The sequence below is a fragment of the Sciurus vulgaris genome (genome assembly GCF_902686455.1).
Source record: "Sciurus vulgaris genome assembly, chromosome: X".
NCBI classification, from domain to species: domain Eukaryota; kingdom Metazoa; phylum Chordata; class Mammalia; order Rodentia; family Sciuridae; genus Sciurus; species Sciurus vulgaris.
The window spans coordinates 28,887,125-28,910,524 of record NC_136471.1 but is presented as its reverse complement, the minus strand read 5'-3'; the positions used below and the strand labels follow the sequence as shown (position 1 = coordinate 28,910,524).

The following is a 23,400-nucleotide window of genomic DNA, read 5'->3' as shown; positions in this document are numbered from 1 at the left end:
AATGGACAAATGAGTCCAAATTTTCTAACATCTAGTCTCTAGATGTTAAAGAGGTTGCTAGTATATGACCAAGTAATCAGTAAAATTAGCACATTTTGTACATTTTGTGTTGAAATTCATAGGAAAGCTTTTCCCCTGTAAATGACTTCTGGATATAAATTTGTTCAACCATCTCTCAGCATTACATATACCTATACTTGTCCACTAGAATGAAAGTAGAGAGAAGGGTAAGAAGGGAAAGGTTCAACGATAAAAGTTCATATTAGAAGATAACCTCATATTATAACCATTGCCACAAGTACAATTTTATTTACCAGTGTTATGTGCATAGTGGACAAGTAATTATGTAGAATACTTAGTCCTTCTAGATATTTAGAAATGCTTGATGTATTTAGAAGTAGTAGAATAAAACTTTTTGTTAATAGCTTTTAAAAACTGATGGGAAATACTATATTTGGAATTGTTAAACTACCTCTCAACAGTTATAAAAAAATTAATGATAGACTATTTCTGCAAAACAGTGCTTAAAAAATCAATCAAGATGCAGAAAAATACACAACAAAATAAAAGGATGATTTTTTTCAAAAGTCTATGCTTGAAAACATCAATTGTCTGTTTTCATAGCAGGAGGAAAAAATAACTTTTTAATTAACATAGTCAATAAACTTTAATAAAGTCAAAATTTAAGTAAAGCTGGCAGCCAAATGGCTTCCCTTTCAAAGACATAGGAGAAAGTTGACTGAGAATGGACCCTGTTTTCAGATTAATCCAAAGATAATTAAAATATTGACTATTCTCAAAATAATGTAGTCAAGGGGTTAAATGTACCACAATCTTCCCCCCCAAAAAAACTGGCTTGGGTATTATTTTGTTTTCAGTATTTCTCTGGTCATTTGACAAGCAACCAAGAGAACTTGTCAAGTTAACGGGACAAACTCTCACCCTACCTTTCCCAGGTGGATCTGTAACTTTATTAGACACCAGGCAACAAATTAAGATTCTAAACTCTAATTCTGGGAGAAAAGATAAGGATTAGTGCTTTAAGTCAACAACATCCTGGACCTGCTAAACCCAAAACCAAGAAAGAACCATTCTTAATTTCCAAAACTAAGCTCAAGTAAAGTAACTCCATGACTAGTTTTTAGGCAGATTTTTTTATACAGGGCAAAAATCAACAAACTATGACCTGTGGGTTAAATCCACTTGGTGCTTGGCTGTTTTTGTAAATAAAGTTTTATTGAAACACAGTCATATTTATGTACTGTCTGTGTCTGCTTTCACCCTATAATGACAGAGGTGAGTAGCTGCAACAAAAAACATGACCCCAAAAGTTAAAACAAAACAAAATAAAACCCTCTTACTCCTTATTAAAAAAGACTGCTGACCACTGATATAAAAGGAAAGAATACCTATCAATCACTTCTTTACTGCATATATTTAAGACATATAACAAGATGTTTGGATTTTTTTGCAGGGCATCCAGAAGGGTAGTATACTTATAGTATAGTTCAATCAAAGGAGCCCAAATCTGATATTCTTTCCTCTAATTTCTAAAAGGATGCTTTTTGCCACCCTGATGCAAGAATCACCTGATAAGATCTATATGAGACTTGGCATATCAAGAGTGTACTAACCACTCTTCATTGCTCTTTAACAAGTCATTCAAATTTAGTGTCAGGCATGATATCACAAACACCCTACAGACTCATACTGGTTCTGCTTCTCTGCGTGCACATGCAGCAAATAGCCCTAGGCTGTCAAACAAGATACAAATATTGTGCTGTACCAGAATCTTTTAGGGAGCAAATACTTACCTTTAAACTAAAGGATGATAAATAAGGATTTCTCTATCAAACCAAGTACCCCAAATGTAAGTGCACCTACATTATCTCTAGTACTGTACCCTGAATGTAAGTGCATCTATCTTACACATCTCTCTTTCATTAGCAAAGTGACAATAGCTAGTTAAGATCAGACATAAAATAGTTTTGTTGAAGGTATTGCCCGTCTAGACTGCTCCCAAAGAGAAATGAGTGTGAATAAAGAGAGAAATCTAGGGGCCGGGGAGATAGCTCAGTTGGTAGAGTGCTTGCCTTGTAAGCACAAGGCCCTGGGTTTGATCCCCAGCACCCCCCCCCCCAAAATAAAAGAGAAATCTATCTGAAGATGTTATGAAAAATAAGATGCCATGTTAGTGTGTCATTCTGGTCAGATGAGACATGACATGGCCTACATGGAGTTTGCATTGAGAGAAAATCTAACAAATTCAAACACCCAAAAGACTACTCATTAGAAATAAAGTTTTGACTTCAATTTTCACATCAATGAAAAGTTCCTTTCTCAGAAAACCAGGGGGAGTGAGAGGTCATCTAGCCAGAGAGAAAGACTGAGCAAGGGAGATAAACTTTCTAAATTTCTCTATGTCGAGAAAGAGGCTAAGAACCACTACGAACTCTGCAAGAAAGAGGGAAGGAGTAATTCATTTCCCACTCAGGATTTATTTAGCACCTACATACCAGGCACTGAGGATAAGGTACTAAACAAACCAGACAAAAAACAATGTTCTCATGGAGTATACATTTAGTGGGGACAAGGAGGATAAAATACATAGTTCTGTTCTCCATCAATATTTGAGAAAAGTTGTTCCAGAACACCTAAGGATATCAAAATCCACATATGCTCAAATCCCTTATATATAAACTGGCATATTATCTATATATAACCTCCATAATTCTCTTGTATACTTTAAACCATTTGTAGATTACTTATAATAGCTAATACAACATAAATACTATATACATTAAGTGTTCCTAATACACTCTAAATACTATATAAATAGGTACTGCAGAGTATTGTTTAGGGATTAAAGAAAAGTCTCTGCACATTTAGTACTATTGTAATTTTTTCCCTGAATACTTTTTCACAGTTGGTTGAATCTGCAGATAAAGAGGGCTGACAGTACAATACAAGGTAAAAAGTGCTAAGAAGAAAAATGACCAGGGAACAACAGAGAGTATTGACAGGGGTGGACAGGAAAGGCTTGAGAAGCTGATGTTTTGAGTGTATCTGGTCCATCACACTTGATGGGTTAGAACAAAGGGGCAGCACAAGAAATCAAACTGTTTATACTCATGGAATATCCATGTGTCATGAGCCTATGGTGGTAATCGTCACATTTGTTCTTCAGAGACAGTAACGTAACTTGCTCTCTATGATAGCAAAGTTGAAGAAAATTAAGTAGTGTACATTTTCCAATTAGATAAAAGCACACCGTCAAGAAAATCCCTTTGGAATGTTCCCAAAATAACAAAAGAATAAAAAGGTATAAATTCACAAGGACCACCACACACCAAAAAAAAAAAAAAAAAAAAAAAAACCAGAAGAAATGGAAATGTCAACAGTGAAAACAACAGAGAAGCTTACATACTGCAATATTTTTAGAGGGGAAATACTATCTTAAGTACATGACAAGATACAGGAAAGACAACTAATGCAACAGTACTAGGAAGCTTCTCAAGCAAGATTTTAAAAACTACTTCAGGAAAAATGTAGAGCTTACTCTGGAAAGAACAGAAAGGAACAATTACAGAAGTTTTAAAAATAAGTTACTACCACACAGGTTAGCAAGAGTCCTGCAGCTCTAGAAGGCCACTCGTCCTGATGTTAAATTGACATCAGACAAAAGTAGTAAAGAAAGTAGAACTGCCAGAACTAGACTTACTTCAAAGAAAAGGATAAATTTAAACTAAAAGCTGCCTTACCTGCTACACTTTTTGGTTACCAAAAGTCAAACCAAAGAACAATGAAGACTGTAAAAAGTATAATTTTATTTGAGTGCTTACAGAAAGATTTCTTAATCACATATAAATTGCAAAAACAAAGAACTGAGAAGCTAAGGAAAAGTATCCCCTAAGATAAAATCAATGAGCACGAAATAAGACTTCGTTTGCAGGTCTTAAAACCTAATATAGCACAGTGTTGCACAATCTTCCCTAAGACAGACAACACCTAGCAATAATAACAGAAATTCTTTCCACCCTCAGAAAATCAGGATTACCCTATATTTCTACGACTCATTCAAACTTTATATAGAAATTAACCCTTCAATGCTCAATGCAAATAAATTATGCTATAGAAATGCTACTTAAAAGGCAGGGAGAATAACAAGGTTCTTATCTGTTATACTTTTACAACATTCTGCTATTCTTACTTTAAGAGGCTGTTATAAACATAAAATGTGTATCAAAGTCTCCTTAAAGAGTTTTTTTAAACCAAGTCCAAAAGAACCAATAGATGCCCAGATTTCACATTTGTTCATTTTTTTATTAAAGTTTTCACATTTGTTCATTTTTTTGCCCTCTATAAGATGATTGAGAAATACTTAAGAATTAAATACAGATTTGGTAGAAAGAAAAGGGACTAATAATAAACACATAAGTAACAAGTGACAAAAAGATTTTTTTATAAACACCATGCTAAATTTCATAATTACTGATAAAATACTGAAAGTATGAGCTTATTTCTTAATTGAAAACACTTATTTCTTAATTAAAAATAATTTTATGTGATTACACTCTATCTTTATGGATATTCTTCACTGGGGGAAAAAACTTAATAACATATAAAGTATATATGTCTTACCTATTAAAGATTTGATATTTTCTAAGATTAAATCACTAGTAATATTTCCAGATAAATCTTGCCCCAATTCAGCAATCAGCTTGGCATAACCTTCATTTTCTTCTCTTAACAAATTGAATTTTTGCTGCTTATAACTGAAATCAGAGAAATATCATTAAAGGGAAAAATTGAATTTCAATTAACAAGCTTACACAGAACATTCTTCTCATTGACTATATCTAACTTAAAACAATCATAAAAATGGCTATGGATAAGACAGTTAACCTCATTGTGTCTCTTTTAGTACAGAAAGCAACAGTAGTTTATAAGAGAACCCTAACAGTAATTAATATGGAATACCAGTAACAAAAGAAAAGAATATTACTAACACCAAGGAATGATAACAAAAAATTATTTCCATTATTGATTAAGAATATATCAAGTATGGTCACAGCTATAAAATAATTTTATTGCTAATTATACAAAGCATTCAATATTATGTTAACTTTACATACGGACAAAATTAACATACATTTCACACATGTAAAGCCCATTGCCAACTCAATAATCTAGGCTACTTTTAGAACGCAAAAAACACAAGACCCACACTAATCACAAACTAACAGAAACTGCTAGTATTTAAAATGAGAAAGTGCATGCAGCTGTTTGATCTGCAACATAAGGTATATGTACTTACAAAAGTTTTGTCTTGATTTTAACGGACTTTTGATTGAACTGTTGTGATTGTTTGATAAGCCCTAATGATTCCAATGTTTCTGGATCCAGACGTTCCTTTAGAACTGTGTCTGAAACTAAATACTGTATTAAAAAATAATTAAAGAACATTTATTCTTTAGCATTCCAACAATGCATCCACAATCTTAAAAATATTCAAAATAATTTTTACAAGAATACAAAAAGCACAACTTAAAATATGTAAAGAGGTTTGGAAATTAAATTGAACAAAAATGATGACTACGATTAATGAAATATATAATATATAGCTTTGTCCAAAAATTCACTTAAAAATTATAAGCATGCTATACACTGCCATCAAACAATGAGAACTACAGATGAAATTCTCATTGAGTCTGTCTTAATTAAATTTTCACTTAAGATAATACAGTACGTACTTCAGCCTTCTCTAGTTTCTACTGTAAGTCAAATTCCAGTACAGCAAAGACAGGATATTCTTCAAGGTCTGAGTAATGGCATTCCTATTTGGTTCCTAGACAATGATTATAACAAGTTCTAGAATTGATTATTTTTAAACTACCTCCATCTTCTCCTTAATAAAATGTTTATGAAAAAAGTTCAGTTTAAAAGCAACCTACAACCATTTCTACTTACTTCATAGATGCTTACCTTTTTGTTAGGAACTTACTAGGTCAGGAATATCAAAGTCTGTCTTATATGTACAGTTTAAATGATTTTGGTAACATGTTTATATCATAGAAACAGCATGTCTAATTTCACAAAACGTTCCATTCCCAAACCCAAATCTCACCTCATAATGAAGTCCACAGCACGTCAATATTCTTGTCCATTAACGTGATTAACTGTGATTATAACTTTTCAATGCAAAATTTAGAAAAGGAACATATTTTTTAAACTTACCAAACATGCTAATACCAACTGTGTAAAATAGTCTCTCTTGCTTTTTTCTTCTAAACAATTTGTCTCAATATCTACAATGATGAAGAGAGAGAGATAAAAGTTTGCTCTTTCTAGCACTAAAATAAATTACACATTTTCTATAAGACTAGATAATTTTAAAATGTCTCATTCTGAATTTGGAAAAATTTAGAACCATAGTAACATGAGATATCTTTCATGTGTATATGAATGCTTAACCCTTTGACCTATGATATATCCATAAAATAGTAACATGGTCACACAGGAGCAACCTGCTGTGGCATTAGAAGCAACAAAGCTTTAAAAAAAATACTGTTCTCACAACTAGGCACAGTGTCACACACTTGTAGTACCAGCAACTCAAGAGGCTAAGGCAGGAGAATTGTAAGTTCAAGGCAAATTTCAGCAAATTAGCATGGCTCTAAGCACCTTAGTGAGACCCTGCCTCAAAATAAAAAGGCTAAGGTCAGTTGTAAAGTACCTCTTGGGTTCAATCTCCAATAGCAAAAAACAAAAAACAACAACAACAAAATATATATATATACATATATATAACAATAATACTGTTCTATAAAAGGGAAATACTCAAAGTTTAAATGATCATTTGTTGGAAACACTTTAAAAAAAGATTATTTCCTTTAATGCAAAGTTGAACTGGGTAATGACAAATCTCTTTTTAACTCTAAAGATCCTCTTACTCATGAAGAACAAACCTCTGACCATGGCCACCTTGGTCAAGCTACCATATTATAAGTTACCTGGCCACCAACATTATGAAAAGACAATACTAAAAGATACTTAACATCTTATTTTGAAAGACAATTCTAGTCACTACATTAAAAAAAAAAACTTCTTATTTTTGTTTTCTTTCTACTGAAATATTTAAACCTGAGACCTCCTTGAGTTTCAATAAATGATTCAGAAAACTTGTCAAGCAAGTTTTGGATCTGAGATGTGCAGGAAATAAAACCAATTGGTGCTAAATGCCAAGCACCAAAAATTTCAACCAGGATAGGCAGAAAGGCAAACAAGGCTAATTTCAGGATTATTACTTTAAGTGATATACTATAAACCTATCTTTAAAAAATTCACTAATAATTTAGAATATTAAAAAGGAATTAGTTTCAGTGAAGTAATAAAAATTGGCCTCTAAGTGGTCTCCCAAAACAACAAAAGTTCTTTCACAGCTTTACTTCAGTTTACTTTCTACAATCAAGACTGAGAATAAAAAGAAAAGGGAATTTATCATCAAACATAACCACATTTTCCGGGCCCTTCTCTACCTTTCCTTCTTGAATAGTTGCCATTTCCTGGCCACTACAGCTAAGCAGAAAGTCAGTTCAAATGTACTAAGGAAAGTTAAAGGTTGGGGATATGACCCAGTGGTAGATACACTTGTTTAGCATATGTGAGGCCCTGTGTGCAATCCCTGGCACCAGAAAGAAGGGAAAAAGGAAATTTTAGGGTGTAATCTATGCAATACAAAATGTAACACAATCTCCAATTTCTCATTAAGACTTTTAATCTGCGTCTGTCTCTCATCAATCTTTTCCATGGACTCCCTTTCTCACACTGTTAATCTGGTCTTCTGGTTCCTCCTCAGTCGAGAACTTCAAGGATATGACCTGATGGGGCTGGAGGTAAACTGGAATCATTCTTTGAACCAATACCTATTTAGCCTGCAGGGCCCTAAGTTCCTAATATTCACCCCACAATGTCCTTAAGATCAGAGAACCTATGAACAGAATCATTTTCTTCAAGTCAAGGCTGCTCTCCTCTCAGCCACCTAACCTAATGATTAAGACATCATTTTCTCAAGTTCTGACCACATGAGCAAATACTTAACAGGACTACAGTTAATTTTCAGTTAGTTCTCTTTAATTTTCCCTGTGATTTTACTAAAAAGCCCTCAACCATTTCCAACTCTCATCCTCAGTATCTCAGAGGTCCCATCAGCACATCAAGTTACAAGAGTCCCATTTTCAGGTTACTACAGTTCTCACAATACCTGCACCCTCACATTTTGGAAGTAATTATGTTAACCTGGAAATTACAGCACCCTTATAACCCTTAACATATTAGAAAGTCAACACAATGTGATTTAAAAATATATATATATATATAGGCACTGGAGCCAAAAGATTCGGATTCAAATGCTGCCTTACTGTCTGCATGGCATGGAAAAAATCACTTCTCTGAATCTTATTTTCCTCACCTATAGACCTACCTTACAAAAGCTACTGTAAGGATTAAAATAAAATTAGATGGTTAATACAATACCTAAAACATACAAGCTGCTCCAAAAACAGCACCTACACCATCAGCATTGTCATTATCATCATCATCATCATTAGAGATAGCTCACATTCATACTCCTATTCTTCTACCTTGGTCTGGGGTCACCCTTGGATGATTTATTTTTTATTCTGCCAACGGTGGGGGTGGGTGAGTGAGGGGGAAGATGAGGGAAATTCTCTTTCCAACTGTGCCATCCTAAACTTGCTTGTAAAAATGGACTGAATAGGCTAAAAAAAATTTCCCAAGAGCAACCAAACAACATCTTCATGAATTCATGTTACCAGTAAAAAGCAATGACTTGTAACAATAATTCATATTACTAAATAAATATGAAGGGAAACTACATGCTAATAAAGTAATAAAGAAATTATTAGAACAAGTAGGCTGATAATTGATTACTCAAAGAAAGAGAAACTATACTCTATTTTTTTTGGTATGGTGGTAGTAAAGGAGATTGAGACCTAGGGGTACTCTGCCAATGAACTACAGCCCCAACTCTTTTTAATTTTTATATTTTGAGACAAGGTCTCACTAAATTGCTGGGGCTGGCCTCAAAATTGTGATCCTCCTGCCTCAGCCTCCTGAGTAGCTGGGATTACAGCAGGGCACCACCATGGCCAGCACTCCTAACACTACTAAAGAACAACAGCTTTCACAAACATTACCTACAAATCAGTCTTCCGGTCTTACAAATATATTGTAAAAAAATCAATTTAAAATTGAAACTTGTTTCATACTATATTTACTTATAAACTACTAAAATATCTTTAGTACCTATTTTAAAAATTAAGTTTCAAAGGTTTTCTATTTGGTGTAAATCGATCAATCCAATTAAGAGCATGAACATATACTTTATCATCCGAACAGGACAGTTTTGAGCTGGAAAAAGGGCACTATCAATAATTATGCCAGAGAAAATAAAACTAGGACATATGGTCACCCCATCAATGGTCTGCTCTTTTCATTTATCACTCAAAGTCCACATATATTTTGACCTGTTCCCAACATAACCACTGTTATGAAATCAGAAACATCCCCAAGGATCAAGCAGTCATTTATTTTGTTAAGACCAAATTCTAGACTCTCAGTGAAACATTTAATTTACCTAATTCTAGGGATTAAGATTAATGAGCTAAAATATTCATTATAGCTTGACAAACTCTCAGAGGATATCTCCTTTTACAGTGATTATCATAATGTCTAGAAATATTTCTATTCAATTCAAAGTTATAGGAAAGCACAACAGTGATGGGAAAACCAGTGTTCAAAGTTATTTTAATATGGTTCTAAAATTAGAGAAAAATTTGTAATACACACTGTTTTTTAAGTCCGTGCTTCCCATAGAGGGACAATACTTTTTGTTCTAAGTCAAAGAAATATTCCTTTTTTATCCTGCACGAATTCTTATTTATTCTGGACAAATAAAGAAGTTGCTATTTCCAAAGCAGGTTTCTCATCTTCAGAACAAAAATACTTTTGATTACTTAGGCTCTTCTTGCTCTTTCTAAAACTAAGAAGAATCAAAAGAATGAACAACAAAGTAGTTATCTTTTGGGTGTCCTAAGTTTAAGATTCTGACATCATTCATTGAAAACCTGAATTGAATGACACTAATTATTTGGTTACTAATCTTTCAATAACTGACAAGCTAAATGGTGGAAAACTTGGCTCTTTTAACTTGAAATAATTTAGTTCAAATTTATATAAATATACACTGTCAAACATTCAAAAATTTTGAATTATACTTTAAAACTATGAAGTGAGTATACCGACATTTGTCTTACAATACTATATTCTCTACAGTTAAAAAAATTGCTTTAGATTTGTAGAAACTTTTGCACACTTGTGAAATCTTTATTTTGAAAGAAAACATTTGATTTAACATTAAGTTATCAAACAACATACCTTACAGGTCAAGCAAAGGTTTAATACCTACCTAATATGCAGAATACATCAGCAAGAATGGAGGGCATATCCTCACGAAATTCCTAATTTTAAAAATATATTTACAGTAAATACCAAAATAGTACACAGTAAGTATTATGGCCTCAGAATAGCAGCACTCTTCAGTCAAACTCAAAAACTAACAAAACCCCAACATCACTATGTTAAAATTCTTCAAGTTTTATAAATACAAAGAAAATAGGAAGAGAGAGATAATGGTTAGAAAAAAATGTTCAAATGTCTACCATGAAATAATCTGTTAAAAAACAGAAACCTGAACAAGTACCTCAGGTAGTCAATGAAATTTAGAGTACCTCACACCTACCCAAAGCAAGACTATTAAGAATGGTACATTTTTTCATCCATACTTTAAATGTTGTACTCATACCTGAGTCAACCCTTGATCTATGCAAAAATCATAGATTCAAAACATCAAAAATTTAAGAACAGTACAAAACTAATTAACAGCTATTGTTCCAAAACTCAAATTCTCTGAAGATGAAAATAATTATCAAAAACTGTATTTTCTTTATTCACTTGTTTGTAGCTTTTGGAGAAACTGATCCCAAATCCTCTGCTTCTGGATGAAAACATCAGCATTCTGTATTTGTCTCCTGACTTCCCACTCCCATGCTCAGTTTTAGAACCATTTTCCATCAAGAAGGACCATGGTTCAATTACAGCAATTATAGTTTGCTAGCACTACAGTAACTCCAAAATTAGCATATTTTCAGACACTGTAAGAAAAAAATTCTAAAGAAAACCAAGCAACTGCGAGAAGACACACAAAATACACTTCTGTGGCTAAAACACTGGACACTGTGTAGTTCTATAACAGCTAGGACAAAGACAATCAGCTGTACAAGTATATACAAAGACATCACTAAATAATCAAAAGAAAAGAGACACTAAGTTTAGGCATACATACATAACACTTATTTGGACTAATTACTCTTATTAAATAGGAAAATAGTTAGATTCCATAAACATACTAAAACTTATATCAATGCCAAATTTACAGAATGAGATCACCTTAGTGGTCAATTTGATTTAGTGAAGTTTCTCAAGGGCTATGAACGCCAACTATATTTAGTTGACTGCCAAGTACTTAGGCTACTTGAAGACAAAAATGAAGCAATGCAAGAATTTTCAAACATGGAATGTTGGTTGTTTAAAAACTATACCACTTCAGCGAGGTGAGGTAGCATACGCATAAGTCTGTAATCCCAGTAACTCAGTAGGCTGACACAAGAGGACTGCAAGTTCAAGGTCAGCCTTAGCAATTTAGCAAGACCCTGTCTCAATATAAAATGTTAAGGGGGAGAGGGTGTGCTAGGGATGTAGCTCAGTGGAGGAGCACTTACCTAGCATGCACAAAGCCCTGGGTTCAGCCTCTGGTATGGCAAAAGAAAAAAGCAAGAGACCACTCCAACATAGATTCTGCAGGTATCAGCTGCAGACAATTTAGGGATAAGAGAAATATCAAAGCCATACCAATCAAACATACACCAAAGGACAGTGGGGGGAACCCCAACAGCTACACTTAGAATTTCCTAAAGAATTATGTACAACTATAATGTGCCAATAGAAAAATTAGGGGGAAAAATTCTGGGAAAGCACAAAAATCATATAAAAGAAAGCTTAAATCAAAACAACCAAGTAAAATTATACTGAGACCAAAAAGCCCCAGATTCCCAACTCAATATAAAACTGGACAAGTAATTTTATTTATAAAAGTCTAAAACTCAACCTAAATTACTACATACTAGCATGCCAATTGTAAAGCCTGAAGCACATTTACAATAAACCCCCTTACACTTTAACAGCCCATCTTCCAATTCAAATACAAACTACCATGAAAAGCATCTGGTCTGAATCTTTTTTTTTTTTTTTTTTAATTTTTTAGTTGTAGATGGACACAATACCTTTATTTTCTTTAATATGGTGCTGAGGATTGAATCCAGTGCCTCACACATGCTAAGCAAGTGCACTACCACTGAGCCACAACCCCAGCCTCATCTGGTCTGAATCTAACTTCAATTCTCCAATAAATGAAAAGACAGTAACAGAATTAGCTAATTAAATGTTTTTAAAAAACCTAATGTTTTCTAAAACAAGCAGCAAGCAGGTGAAAACCAAAACTAAATGTTAGAGCTATGGAACCACAATTTAAAATAATTTAATACTCAATTTAAAAATATAGTTAATTTCTAAACATAACTGCAAACATAAAACAGCTCATTATGCTTTAATTAGGAGAAAAATATTTTAGTCAACTTATTCTTTAGAGCAGCACTTTTCATTAAGGATACCTAGACTTTGTTACACTGCAATTTTCTACTCTTCCAATTTCCCTAACATTTTCTGCATTACTTAAAACCAGACAGAAAGATTAAAATACCTTTATTGCTGTCTAGCAAAAATAGCTTATCGATATTACCTTAAAAAATCAACTACTATAATTTTGAGTAAATTGAAACCTAAGCCATATACACTCCAAAGATGTTTTATCAGCTGGGCGTGAGGGCACCCACAGGCCTATAATCCCATCGACTTGGGAGGCTGAGGCAGGAGGACTGCAAGTTCAAAGCTAGCCTCAGCAATTTAGAGAGGCCCTAAGCAATTTAGCAAGACCCTGTCTCAAAGTTTAAAAAAAAAAAAAAAGAGCTGGGGATGTGACTCAGTGGTTAAGCATCCCTGGGCTCAATCCCCAGTAAGATCTTTGTATCAAAGGCAAAAAGAGATATGCAACGATTAAGTTTTAAATGTGTATATACTTACACTAATGTCATTAAGAACATTAGACGCCTGTTCATGCTTTAGATTTCCTTTAATGACATGGTATGACAACTCATAGAGAGCTTGCTGGAAATCTGTTAAACATAAAAGAAATAGTTTAAGGACACAGTCTTCTGAACATGCAAGGCAGACTCGAGGAAATCTATACATTTCCTACATCTCAGAGTTATTATAAACATCAATAATAAAAAGAAAAATATACTTCCAATGCTTTTCTCTAGTAGTTTATACTTTCATTTTTACAAAAAAAACAATGCTAATGTGTTCAAAAAAAGTTAGCCATGCCTACTCTACTTGTCATATACTGGCACTCGAGCATTTTCTTGCAGTCTTTTACTTCGTCTATTCACATTATCCACATCCACTGTGCATATCGTTTGGTATTTTGATTCCCCTACAACACTTCTAAAAGCATTTTTTCATACTACTGTAAGGGGACAAACAGATGAGGATGGTGGGAACAGGAGGTTAAGAGAATTAGTCTATAAAATGAGCCCCATGTACTGACTCCCCACATGCTTTCTTTATCAAGAAGCAATCTCCCTACAGCCCCACTTGGCCTAAGAGGACAGGAAATGTCACATTCCTCAATAAACTGAGGCAGTGGGCAGAAGGCCTGGCAGTCAGTATAGATAATTAATGATGGGATCTAGAGAGGATGATTGCTGATTATCACTGGGTTGCTAAAAGTTAACTCAGGGAACACACTTCCCAGCTCAAAGGGTTGCTAACACCTCCACACCTCCAGGGATGCAATTTCCCAGCACAAGGGATAAACCCCTTTGCTGCTCCTTCCTACCCTTAAGCACATAAAAGGAGAAAAGAGAAGGTTGGGGGATTCTGGGGTTTATAAAAGAGCAAAACACACCTACATATATAAAATTGCAGCAGCCCCATGCATTATTATCAGCCCCATTTTCTGGGAAAAAAAAAAAAAAAACTTTTGTTTTTGGAGTACAGAGTTAGTGGTTAAGTGGACACCTTTTTCTGGCCATCTTTCCTTCAGTTCCACACCAAAAAAACTTGACCTCCTTCTAACCACTTAAAGCAGGAAAACAAGCAGCTCTAAAAACACTAATATAAAATAAATCCTACTATAATCCCCTTTTGAGGTGAAGCATACTTTTTCAGGGCAAAATAGCAAGCAAATGAAATATTTAAAAATCATCTACCGTGGATGACTACTAATCACAAAACAGGGACATAATAGAAATCAAAGTGTGTATCAATCTCCCTTTTGCCAACAGAAATGATTTTACAATGAAATAAATTTGTCCATTAAATCACTAAAGAAATAAAACTAAATTATCCCAATTCCCTATGAGAATTCATTATATATACTCTGCCCTTTTTACAACTATGCCTCCATAGTGGTTAAAACTATATTTTAAAAAAGGAAAAATTTCTACCTGTTGGTAAAGGTAGGAATATGAAGTCAATTTCATGTTTTCCATTTCCATTAATAAAATGCCTTACTTCACATAATATTTATTTAAAATAAATAAGCTACGATTTTTTGGAGGTGGGGGTGGTGCTGGGGAACTGAACCCAGGCGGAAGTACTTTACCACTGAGCAACATCCCCAATCCTTTTTATTTTTTTGAGTCAGGGTCTCACAAAGTTGTTTAGAGTCTCACTTAGTTGCAGAGGCTGGCTGGCCTTGAACTTCTGATGCTCCTGCCTCAGCCTCCTGATTCCCTGAGATTATAGGTGTACACCAAGGAGCCAGACTAAAAAATAATTTTTTTAATAAAAGCAATCACTCAGAAGGACAAAACAGCTGATTATCATAAACCACAATCCCACAAGAGTTATGTCCTCTGGTGATCACTGGGGCTCTGGGAATTCTCCTATTTATCACAGAGGAAAATTAAAATAGATAACAAGTGGGGTCATCTTGCTAACACTGATGTGACATATAAACATTCACATTATAATCAATAAAGTAGCAAAGATAATTCCCCAAATCACAAGTTTTCTAAATGCCTATTTAAAAGTGGTTAGGAACTTCCGCTGTATTTTATTCACAGTAACAGGAAGTGGTGTTTTAAATCTACCAGGCTAATCCCACAGAAGCATGCAAAATCTATACTGGAGTCAAAAAACTTTATAATGGTGGGGGGGGGGACTTATAATTACACTTACACATACACATACACACACTCAATCTCTCTCTCTATATATATACACTATATATAATATATATACTATATAATATATATATACACTATATAATATATATATATATATATATATATATATATATATATATTTGTGTTATGTTCTAGCTAAGAAGTTGTCCTGAGACTTTCTATAGGGCTGACTTTAAAAATGATGGACTAATTCCTAATCTGGAAGAAGAAATTTCTAGGCAGGACAGTATTCAGGCAGTGGTATGGGTATCGCTAGAGGATTTTAGTTTTTAGCCAAGTTTATTGTGATATTCAGGAACATAAAGCAGAGCAGAAAAATTTGAAAAACTTGGACTTGAAAGGTGAGAGTAAAACTGGGGCTAAGGAAGTAGCAGTTCTTAAATACATTAGGTCCACTAAAGAAATGCTAAAGACTGCCTAGAAAGAGTAAGAAAGGTGACTAGAAGGCATCACAGGAATTGACAAGACCACACCCACCTCAGCTCAAGGGAGTTTTAACAAAAAAAAAAAAAAAAAAAAAAAAAAAAAAAAAAAACCCATGGGTAAATAGAAAGATCAATAAAGGAAAGGGAGCAGAGGTGGGGAGAGAGAAGAGAGAGGAGAGGTACTGGGGTCTGAACAAGAACAAGATATATTCCATGCTTATATAATTATTTCAAAATGGATTCTACTATTGCCAGGTGCAGTGGCCTCTAATCCCAAGCGGCTTGGGAGGATCGCTAATTCAAAGCCTCAGCAACTCACCGAAGCCCTAAGCAACTCAGTGAGACCCTGTCTCTAAATAAAAGACAAAATAAAAAATAAATGGGCTGGGGAGATAGCTCAGTTAGTTGAGTGCTTGACTTGCAAGCACAAGGCCCTGGGTTCAATCCCCAGCACCACAAAAAATAAATAAATAAATAAATGAATAAATAAATAAGAAAAGGGCTAGGGATGTAGCTCAGTGGTTGAATGCCGAGTCCAATCCACGGTTAAAAAAAAAAATATATTGATTCTAATGTCATGTAATACTAAAAATAACCAATAAAATTTTTTTTTAATTAAAAAGAAAGTAAGGGAAGAGACCATAGAAGCACCCTGTTTGCTCAGGGCAGCCTAGGAAGTTGTTTCACCATGCTCAAGTCACCCAGGCACTCAGAGGCTGCTGTAGTCATGGTCCCTGCAGGCTTGGCTACTGGTAGCAAGACTAGGTGGGTGGCAGACCTTGGCAGCAACCACAGGGTGCTGGTTCTGCAGGACTGCAGGATACTGGAGTGGGGGTCATGGAGGCTTCCACTAAGGTTTCAAAGAAAGACTTGGGAGACCAAGCAAAGTGCAGCAAGGTAGGAGTCCCTTCAGGCAGCCCCTGAGAGGGCAATGTGTGGAAATTTGAGGAGAAAGCTGAAGATGTAACAGAGGCCCCCAAGATTAAGAAATGCCAGTACCGTGGGACACATGCCAACGAAGCCAAGAGAGATGCCATGAGAGCTGCAAGCCACAAGGGGTGGAGCTACACAAGCCCTTTGGAGAAAACATGATGCCATGTGCTCCAGATGCTGGACAAAGAACTGCAGGACTTGTTTGCCCAGATGGATTTTGGTCTTGCTTTGGTCCCATCACTTCTTTCTATGCCCCTATTTTTCTGAATGGAAATGTTACTTTGTACCTTTATATATTAGACACTTATACACTGCTTTTGATTTTTACAGGAGCTCAGGATGCAAGTCTACCCTGAGTCTTAGAGACTTTGGACTTGAACTCTGGGGCAATGCTTGAACTACTGACACTATGGGAACTCTTGGAAATGGACTATTTTGCAATGTGAGATAAGTCTATACTTTTGGGGCCAGAGGTACAACATAATGGTTTAAGATTAAGGTGGCCCCCAAGAGCTCATTTGTGAGACAATGCAAGAACATTCAGAGGTGAAAAAATTGGTTCTGCCTCATCTAGAGCCCTGAGGAATGAAGCCATGGACTGAGACCTCTGAAATCCTGAGCCCCCGATAAACTTTTCCTCCTCTAAAATTGTTCTTGTTTTTTTAGTCATAGCAATGAAAAAGACGACTAAAACAACACCAGTTCTTTGTTATGTCTAACAAAGAACTAGTACTACTCATGTTGATCAGCCATCATCACATTGTTATTTTATTGGTGAGGGGCAGGGACAATTTAGAAAAGGAATAAGTAGTGTGTGCCAGGAAAACTGCCTGCCTGAAATGAAATTAATTCAAGGGAGGAACGGATAGGGAAAGGTCAAAGTGAACACTACACAAACTTAATAACCCCAAGGCAGAACAAAAACAATTCCAAAAAAATGGCATTCATTCAGTTTTCTGCATGGACTACCAAATAGGGACCTCAGACCTAAGCCTAAATATTGGCAGAGATCAGCCAAAACATATGTGGTGAGGAAGCAAAACAGGGTTAAGAGAAGGAGAGCACTGGCTATTTAGCCAATGAACTCACAAACATAGCTACTTTTGGTTTCACACATGAACCAAAATAACCATAAAAATTAACAATGATCCAACAGTTATTAAAATCCACAGTCCCAATTAAAACTGAAAGAGCAGTACTGCTCTTCTATTAACATCATTTTTTTAAAGGATTCTCTTATCCATCAAGGTTTCAAGCAAAAATAAAAGTTAACTGAGAAGTGAAAAAGTGATTTTAAGCATAGAGGAGACAAAAATTAAGCATCCAAGTGGTTTTTTTTGTTTTGTTTTTGTTTTTGTTTTTTTACAATGCTGGGGCTTAAACCCAGGGCTTCAAACAACTAGGCAAGCACTTTACCACTGAGCTACACCCCCAAGTGTTTTTATGAAGAAATATTTTTGTACATTCTTAATTTCTGGCAGTCGACTGACTTACTCAAACAAGAACACGTTACCTGAACCTCAAAAGTCTTTTTTTTCCCCAGAAGTCTTTATGAGTGATTGTAAAATCTTTTTTCTTTCAGTGCTTGAGACTGACCCCAGGGCCTCATGATTGCTAGGCAAGTGCTCTACTGCTGAGCTAAATCCCCAGTCCTTAATTATACAACTTTATAAGAAGGATAAACAAGTTAATAATATTGGGGGTAGTATGCTAAGGATGTTTAAATCAAAAATGGCTCTTTGTTTAAAAAAAATGCTTTCCACTAAAGGATAGAAATGTTCTTGAAAAAGTATATCCTCTTAAATTAAGGTATTATTTAATTTTTTAAAATATATTTAGATGTTGATAGACCTTTATTTTATTCATTTATTTATATGTGGTCCTGAGACTCAAACCCAGTACCTCACACATGCTAGGCAAGTCCTCTACCACTGAACTACAATCCCAGCCCATTATTATTTTTAATAAAATGAAAGTAAACATCTATTGGAATACATTCTGTCCTAATCTTCTACTCACAAAGTCACAATTCAAATAACCAAAATAAACTTTACATACTGATTTTCACCTTAAAACAGAATGTTGGTTATAAAAATATTTTTCATACTGAAAAAAACATGGGTATGTTCAACAAAAGCACATGTGAAAATTCTTAAAACCTAATTGATACCATTGCTTTTATTTTTGCCCCTCCTTTGCCAAATCCATATGCCTTTTTTAAATTAATAAATGTTTAATAAAATCCTTCAAAACTCAAATCTACATCCTGTTTAATTATGTAACATTTTACTTAATAAATCGTATTTGTGTGATACGCAGTAAACAACTCCTTTGCTTTTAATGTTTTCCATGACAACTACCTTTAACAAGATCCCCAGATACCACCTGAACATATTAAGCTTTGGTAAAAACACTGAACTCTGTGGAAATTTTCTAGTGCAAACAAGGTAAAAACAGCTTTTCTTTCCAGGCTAGTTTTTTCTCACCTTTATGACTGGTATAGCTAACTGCTAAAATTTTACTAAATATACAAAATCTCAATTAGAAAAATTTGTCAGTAGCATATGACCAAAATGCAGGTCAAATGCAAGAGTCTTACTATAATTTTAATTCTGACTGTAATAGTAATAATGTGAACTCTTATACATTTGATTTTCATACATAAAAATGAATGGAAAGATAGTTACAAATTTTAATCAAGCTAAAAAATGAGACTTTTTAAAATCTTACCTCTATAAGTCGAACTATCATGGCTTTTATTTTCACTGAGAATCCGGCATAAATGTAAACTAGAATAAAACAGAAAAAAATCTGTATCAATTTCCAATCCTAACACTAGATGAGTCTTATAAAGCAAGTTATGTCTTAAAAAATACATGGAGCTGGATGTGATGGTCCATGACTGTCACCTGTAACCCCAGCTACTCAGGGGACTAAAGGAGGAGGATCTAGAGTTCAAGGCCAACCTCAGCAACTTACAGAGACCCTGTCTCAAAAAAAAAAAAAGGCGGGGCAGGGTGGGCAGGGGATAGAGTGTCTCTGGGGGATTCAATCTCCAGCACTGCAAAAGAGAGAAAGATAAATTAGAGCAAAAGCAGCATTTGAAGAAGTGATAACAATTCAGTTTTCCAGAACTGAAGCAAAATCTACATCTGGGAATATAATAGTTAAGCTACAGAAAACGAAAGACAACATTTTTCAAGCACCTAAAGGATAAAAGAAAGATTATATCTTCATTACAGGACTTCTCAAAGTAAAAAATTTAAATTTTTTTTAAAAAAACCACTAAATGCCAGAGATGGCTGAGATACATTTACGATTCATGATGCAGAAACAAATTATCTGCAAATGTGAATTCTATAGGCAAGGAAAATAGTTACCAAAAAAGCAAACTAAAGACAACTTCAGTCAGTCACAAAGGTGTACATCTATAATCCCAGAGACTGAAGGCAGGATGATCACAAGTTCAAGGTCAGTCTCAGCAACTCAGTGAGACACTTACTCAAAATTTAAGTGAGGGCTGGGAATGATAGCTCAGTGGCAAAGTGGCCCTGGTCAATTTCTAGTAACAAAAAAATAAAAAGACCAAACTTTGAATAACCAAAATAGTTTACATATTAAATGAAATGTTTAAGTATCACCCCCCACTTTTTTTTTTTGGCAGTGCTGGGGCTCACACACAGGACCTCATGCCCGCTAGGCAAGCACACTAACTGAACTACCCACCCACCCCTTAGCCCTAAGGATATTATTTAAGCAGGATAATAAAGATTCCAGATAGAACCTTAAGAGTTAAGAGTAAGAAGTGATGAGGAAAAAGTGATAAACATATGGGTAATTCTAAACAAATGGTATCATCATCATCATGTTATTTAAGTAAATACAGTATTAAATACACACATATAGGAAGAAAAATAACACCAAGACTAATCAAGACTAAATTGGGCTTATCCCAAACACAAGGTTCTTTCAAAGTAATTTATACCATTGTTTTCTATGCGTCTTTTTTTTGTGTTTTTTTTTTAATTCACATTACAGGAGTTAGGAATATAGCTCAGTGATAAAACACATGTTTTACATGTGCAAGGCCCAGGGTTCAATCCCTAGCACTGCAAAAAAAGTAAGCAAAATCATTTAATAGTTCAAAAGAAGCATGAAAAGAATTTAACAGGGGCTGGGGATCTAGTCAGTGGTAGAGCACTCGCCTAACATACATGAGGCACTGAGTTCACTCCCCAACACCATCAAAGAAAATAATAACAACAAAAGTCACTATTCATTCTTTAATAATTTTATAAAGTCTCTTAGGTGAATAATAATAGAAGGGAATTTATTTAATTCAATGAAGTAGCAGCTCTGAGCATGTGCTCAACAAATCTGATCCCTGAGTTTCTCTGGAGACCTATAAGGTCAAAACTACATTCATAATTAATACCCAGACACCATTTTCCTTTTTTGCCATACAGATATTCGCATTAATAACCCAAGAGCAATAAATGGTAAGACTGCTGGGTGCCTAGGCATGTACCAAGGCAGTAGCACCAAACTGTCTTATTGATGTCTTCATGGTGAAGAACTCAAAGCAAAGAAAAGGCCAGTCTAAATATGTCACCAGTCAGCTTATTTCAGAATGTCCTCAGGGCTGGGGGTGTAGTTCGGTGGTACAGCACCTATCCAGTACACACAAAGACCTGGGTTTGGACCCCAGCACCACAAAAGAATAAAATGAAGTTGCATACAACTTCAACAGGGCTAATAAGGCCTAGCCAGCCCTAAATTGTGTTGTTTGAGGATTTTTTTTCCCTCCTCCTCCTTTGGTACCAGGAATTGAACCCAGGAGCACTGAACCACTGAACATTCCCAGACCCTTTTTTTTTGAGACAGGATCTCGCTAACTGCTGAGGGTGGCCTTAAACTCAAAATCCTGCCTCAGCCTCCCCAGTCACTGGGATTACAGGTGTGTACCACCACACCCAGTCCAACCCTAAGTTTAAAGTTTTAATTTAAAAAAATGAAAAAGAAATGTCCTTGGTGGGACTGCTGTCAGCATGACAGACTGGGAAGCCCCAAAACTTCCTCCCTCCTACTAAAACATCAATTCAACAATACAAAAAACAATTCCCTTTATGAGGAACCTAGACACCAGTTAAGAGACTCCTGTACCAAAGGCAAGTACAAAACCAGTCACATTGAAGCTAGCAGGAAAGTTCAGGGGATGTTCTCACCAGAGTTGCTCCCTACCCCAACCCAGCACAGTATCACATATCAGGCAAAAACTCCAGCACCTAAATTCTCCCAAGGCAGAAAAAGATAAGACTGGACTCTGTCCAATGTGCTGAGCCTTCCACATGAGTAACCAAGGGAGTAGTTTCTATCTTGCCTGTACTGGAACACAGATGGATCTTAGTAGCCTAAGCTGGGCATCCTGCTGTAGCTCAATAGGACCAATAGCTTCTCTCTCAGGGAAAATAGAGTAATAGAGTGGATAATATGTTCAACATTTCATCTTTTGGTAGGACTGCTTAAGGGACAGGGCTGTGACTGGCCTGAATCAGGGTGCTAACGGGATGTGGCTTACTCAAGATGCTGGGGGCGGAGGCACAGCACTGAAAACGAAAAAAGGAGCTGGGAGGCATGATACTATTTCAAAGGATTAGTGGTATAACAGACGGACACCAGGCAGAGCAAGACATTACAAATGCCCCCCCAAAAAAATCAGCAAATTTCTTACTATAATGTATAAGCACAAATCCATAGAAGACGTATTCACAGAAAGGGTTTGAGAGGCTCCCACAATTCTTTTTTTTTTTTGTGTGTGTGTGTGTGTGTGTGTGTGTGTGTGTGCTGGGGATTGAATTCAGGGCCTTGTGCTTGCAAGGCAAGCACTCTACCAACTGAGCTATATCCCCAGACCTCCCACAATTCTTTAGCTGGACTCACTGGTAAAGGTCTCCCCTTTACAAAGCCAGTCCATAAGAACTATAAGGACTAAGAAAGACGATTATATTTTCAAATGTGCCAGATACCAACACAAAGCTACAAGGAACATGGAGAAGCAGGGAGGCATGGTCAAGGACCAAAATAAATCTCAGAATTACCCAAGAAGGAATTCAAAATAACTATCATAAAGATGTTCAACAAGATGGGGAGATAGCTCAGCTGGTAGAGTGCTTGCCTTGCAAGCACAAGGCACTGAGTTCGATCCCCAGTACCGCAAAAAAAAAAAAAAAAAGATGTTCAACAAGCTCAGGAAAATGATGTATCAACAAAACAATTTCAACAAAGAGAAAATATAAAAAAAGAACCAAAGAGAAAGTTTGGAATCAAAGAATGCAAAAACTGGGCTGGGGAGATAGCTCAGTTGGTAGAGTGCTTGCCTTATAAGCACAAGGCCCTGGGTTCGATCCCCAGCACCGCAAAAAAAAAAAAAAAAAAAAAAAAAAAAAAGCAAAAACTGAACTAAAAAATTCACTAAAGGAGTTCAACAGTAGACTTTACCAAGCAGAAGAAAGAATCCATGAACTCAAAGACAGGTCAGAAATTATACAGTCAGAGAACTGAAAGAGAGAAAAGAATGAAAAAGAGTGAAAAGA

The 23,400-nt window shown here is 35.3% G+C and overlaps 1 protein-coding gene across 9 annotated transcripts in view; it reads right to left on the bottom strand.

The window, feature by feature from the left end:
• THOC2 (THO complex subunit 2) overlaps positions 1-23,400 on the bottom strand; it is a gene marked incomplete at its 3' end in the record, with an annotated part of 110,517 nt that overhangs the window by 72,700 nt on the left and 14,417 nt on the right. For all 9 annotated transcript variants that reach the window (XR_013761057.1, XR_013761058.1, XR_013761059.1 and 6 more), the window contains exons 2-7: positions 19,538-19,596; positions 13,279-13,370; positions 10,490-10,541; positions 6,238-6,308; positions 5,318-5,439; positions 4,642-4,775 (exon numbers count right to left, since the gene is read on the bottom strand). Coding sequence is in view for 6 of the 9 variants with exons in the window: in XM_079123337.1 (XP_078979463.1) it covers positions 4,642-4,775; positions 5,318-5,439; positions 6,238-6,308; positions 10,490-10,541; positions 13,279-13,370; positions 19,538-19,596 (530 nt within the window). The remainder of the gene's footprint in view (positions 1-4,641; positions 4,776-5,317; positions 5,440-6,237; positions 6,309-10,489; positions 10,542-13,278; positions 13,371-19,537; positions 19,597-23,400) is intronic.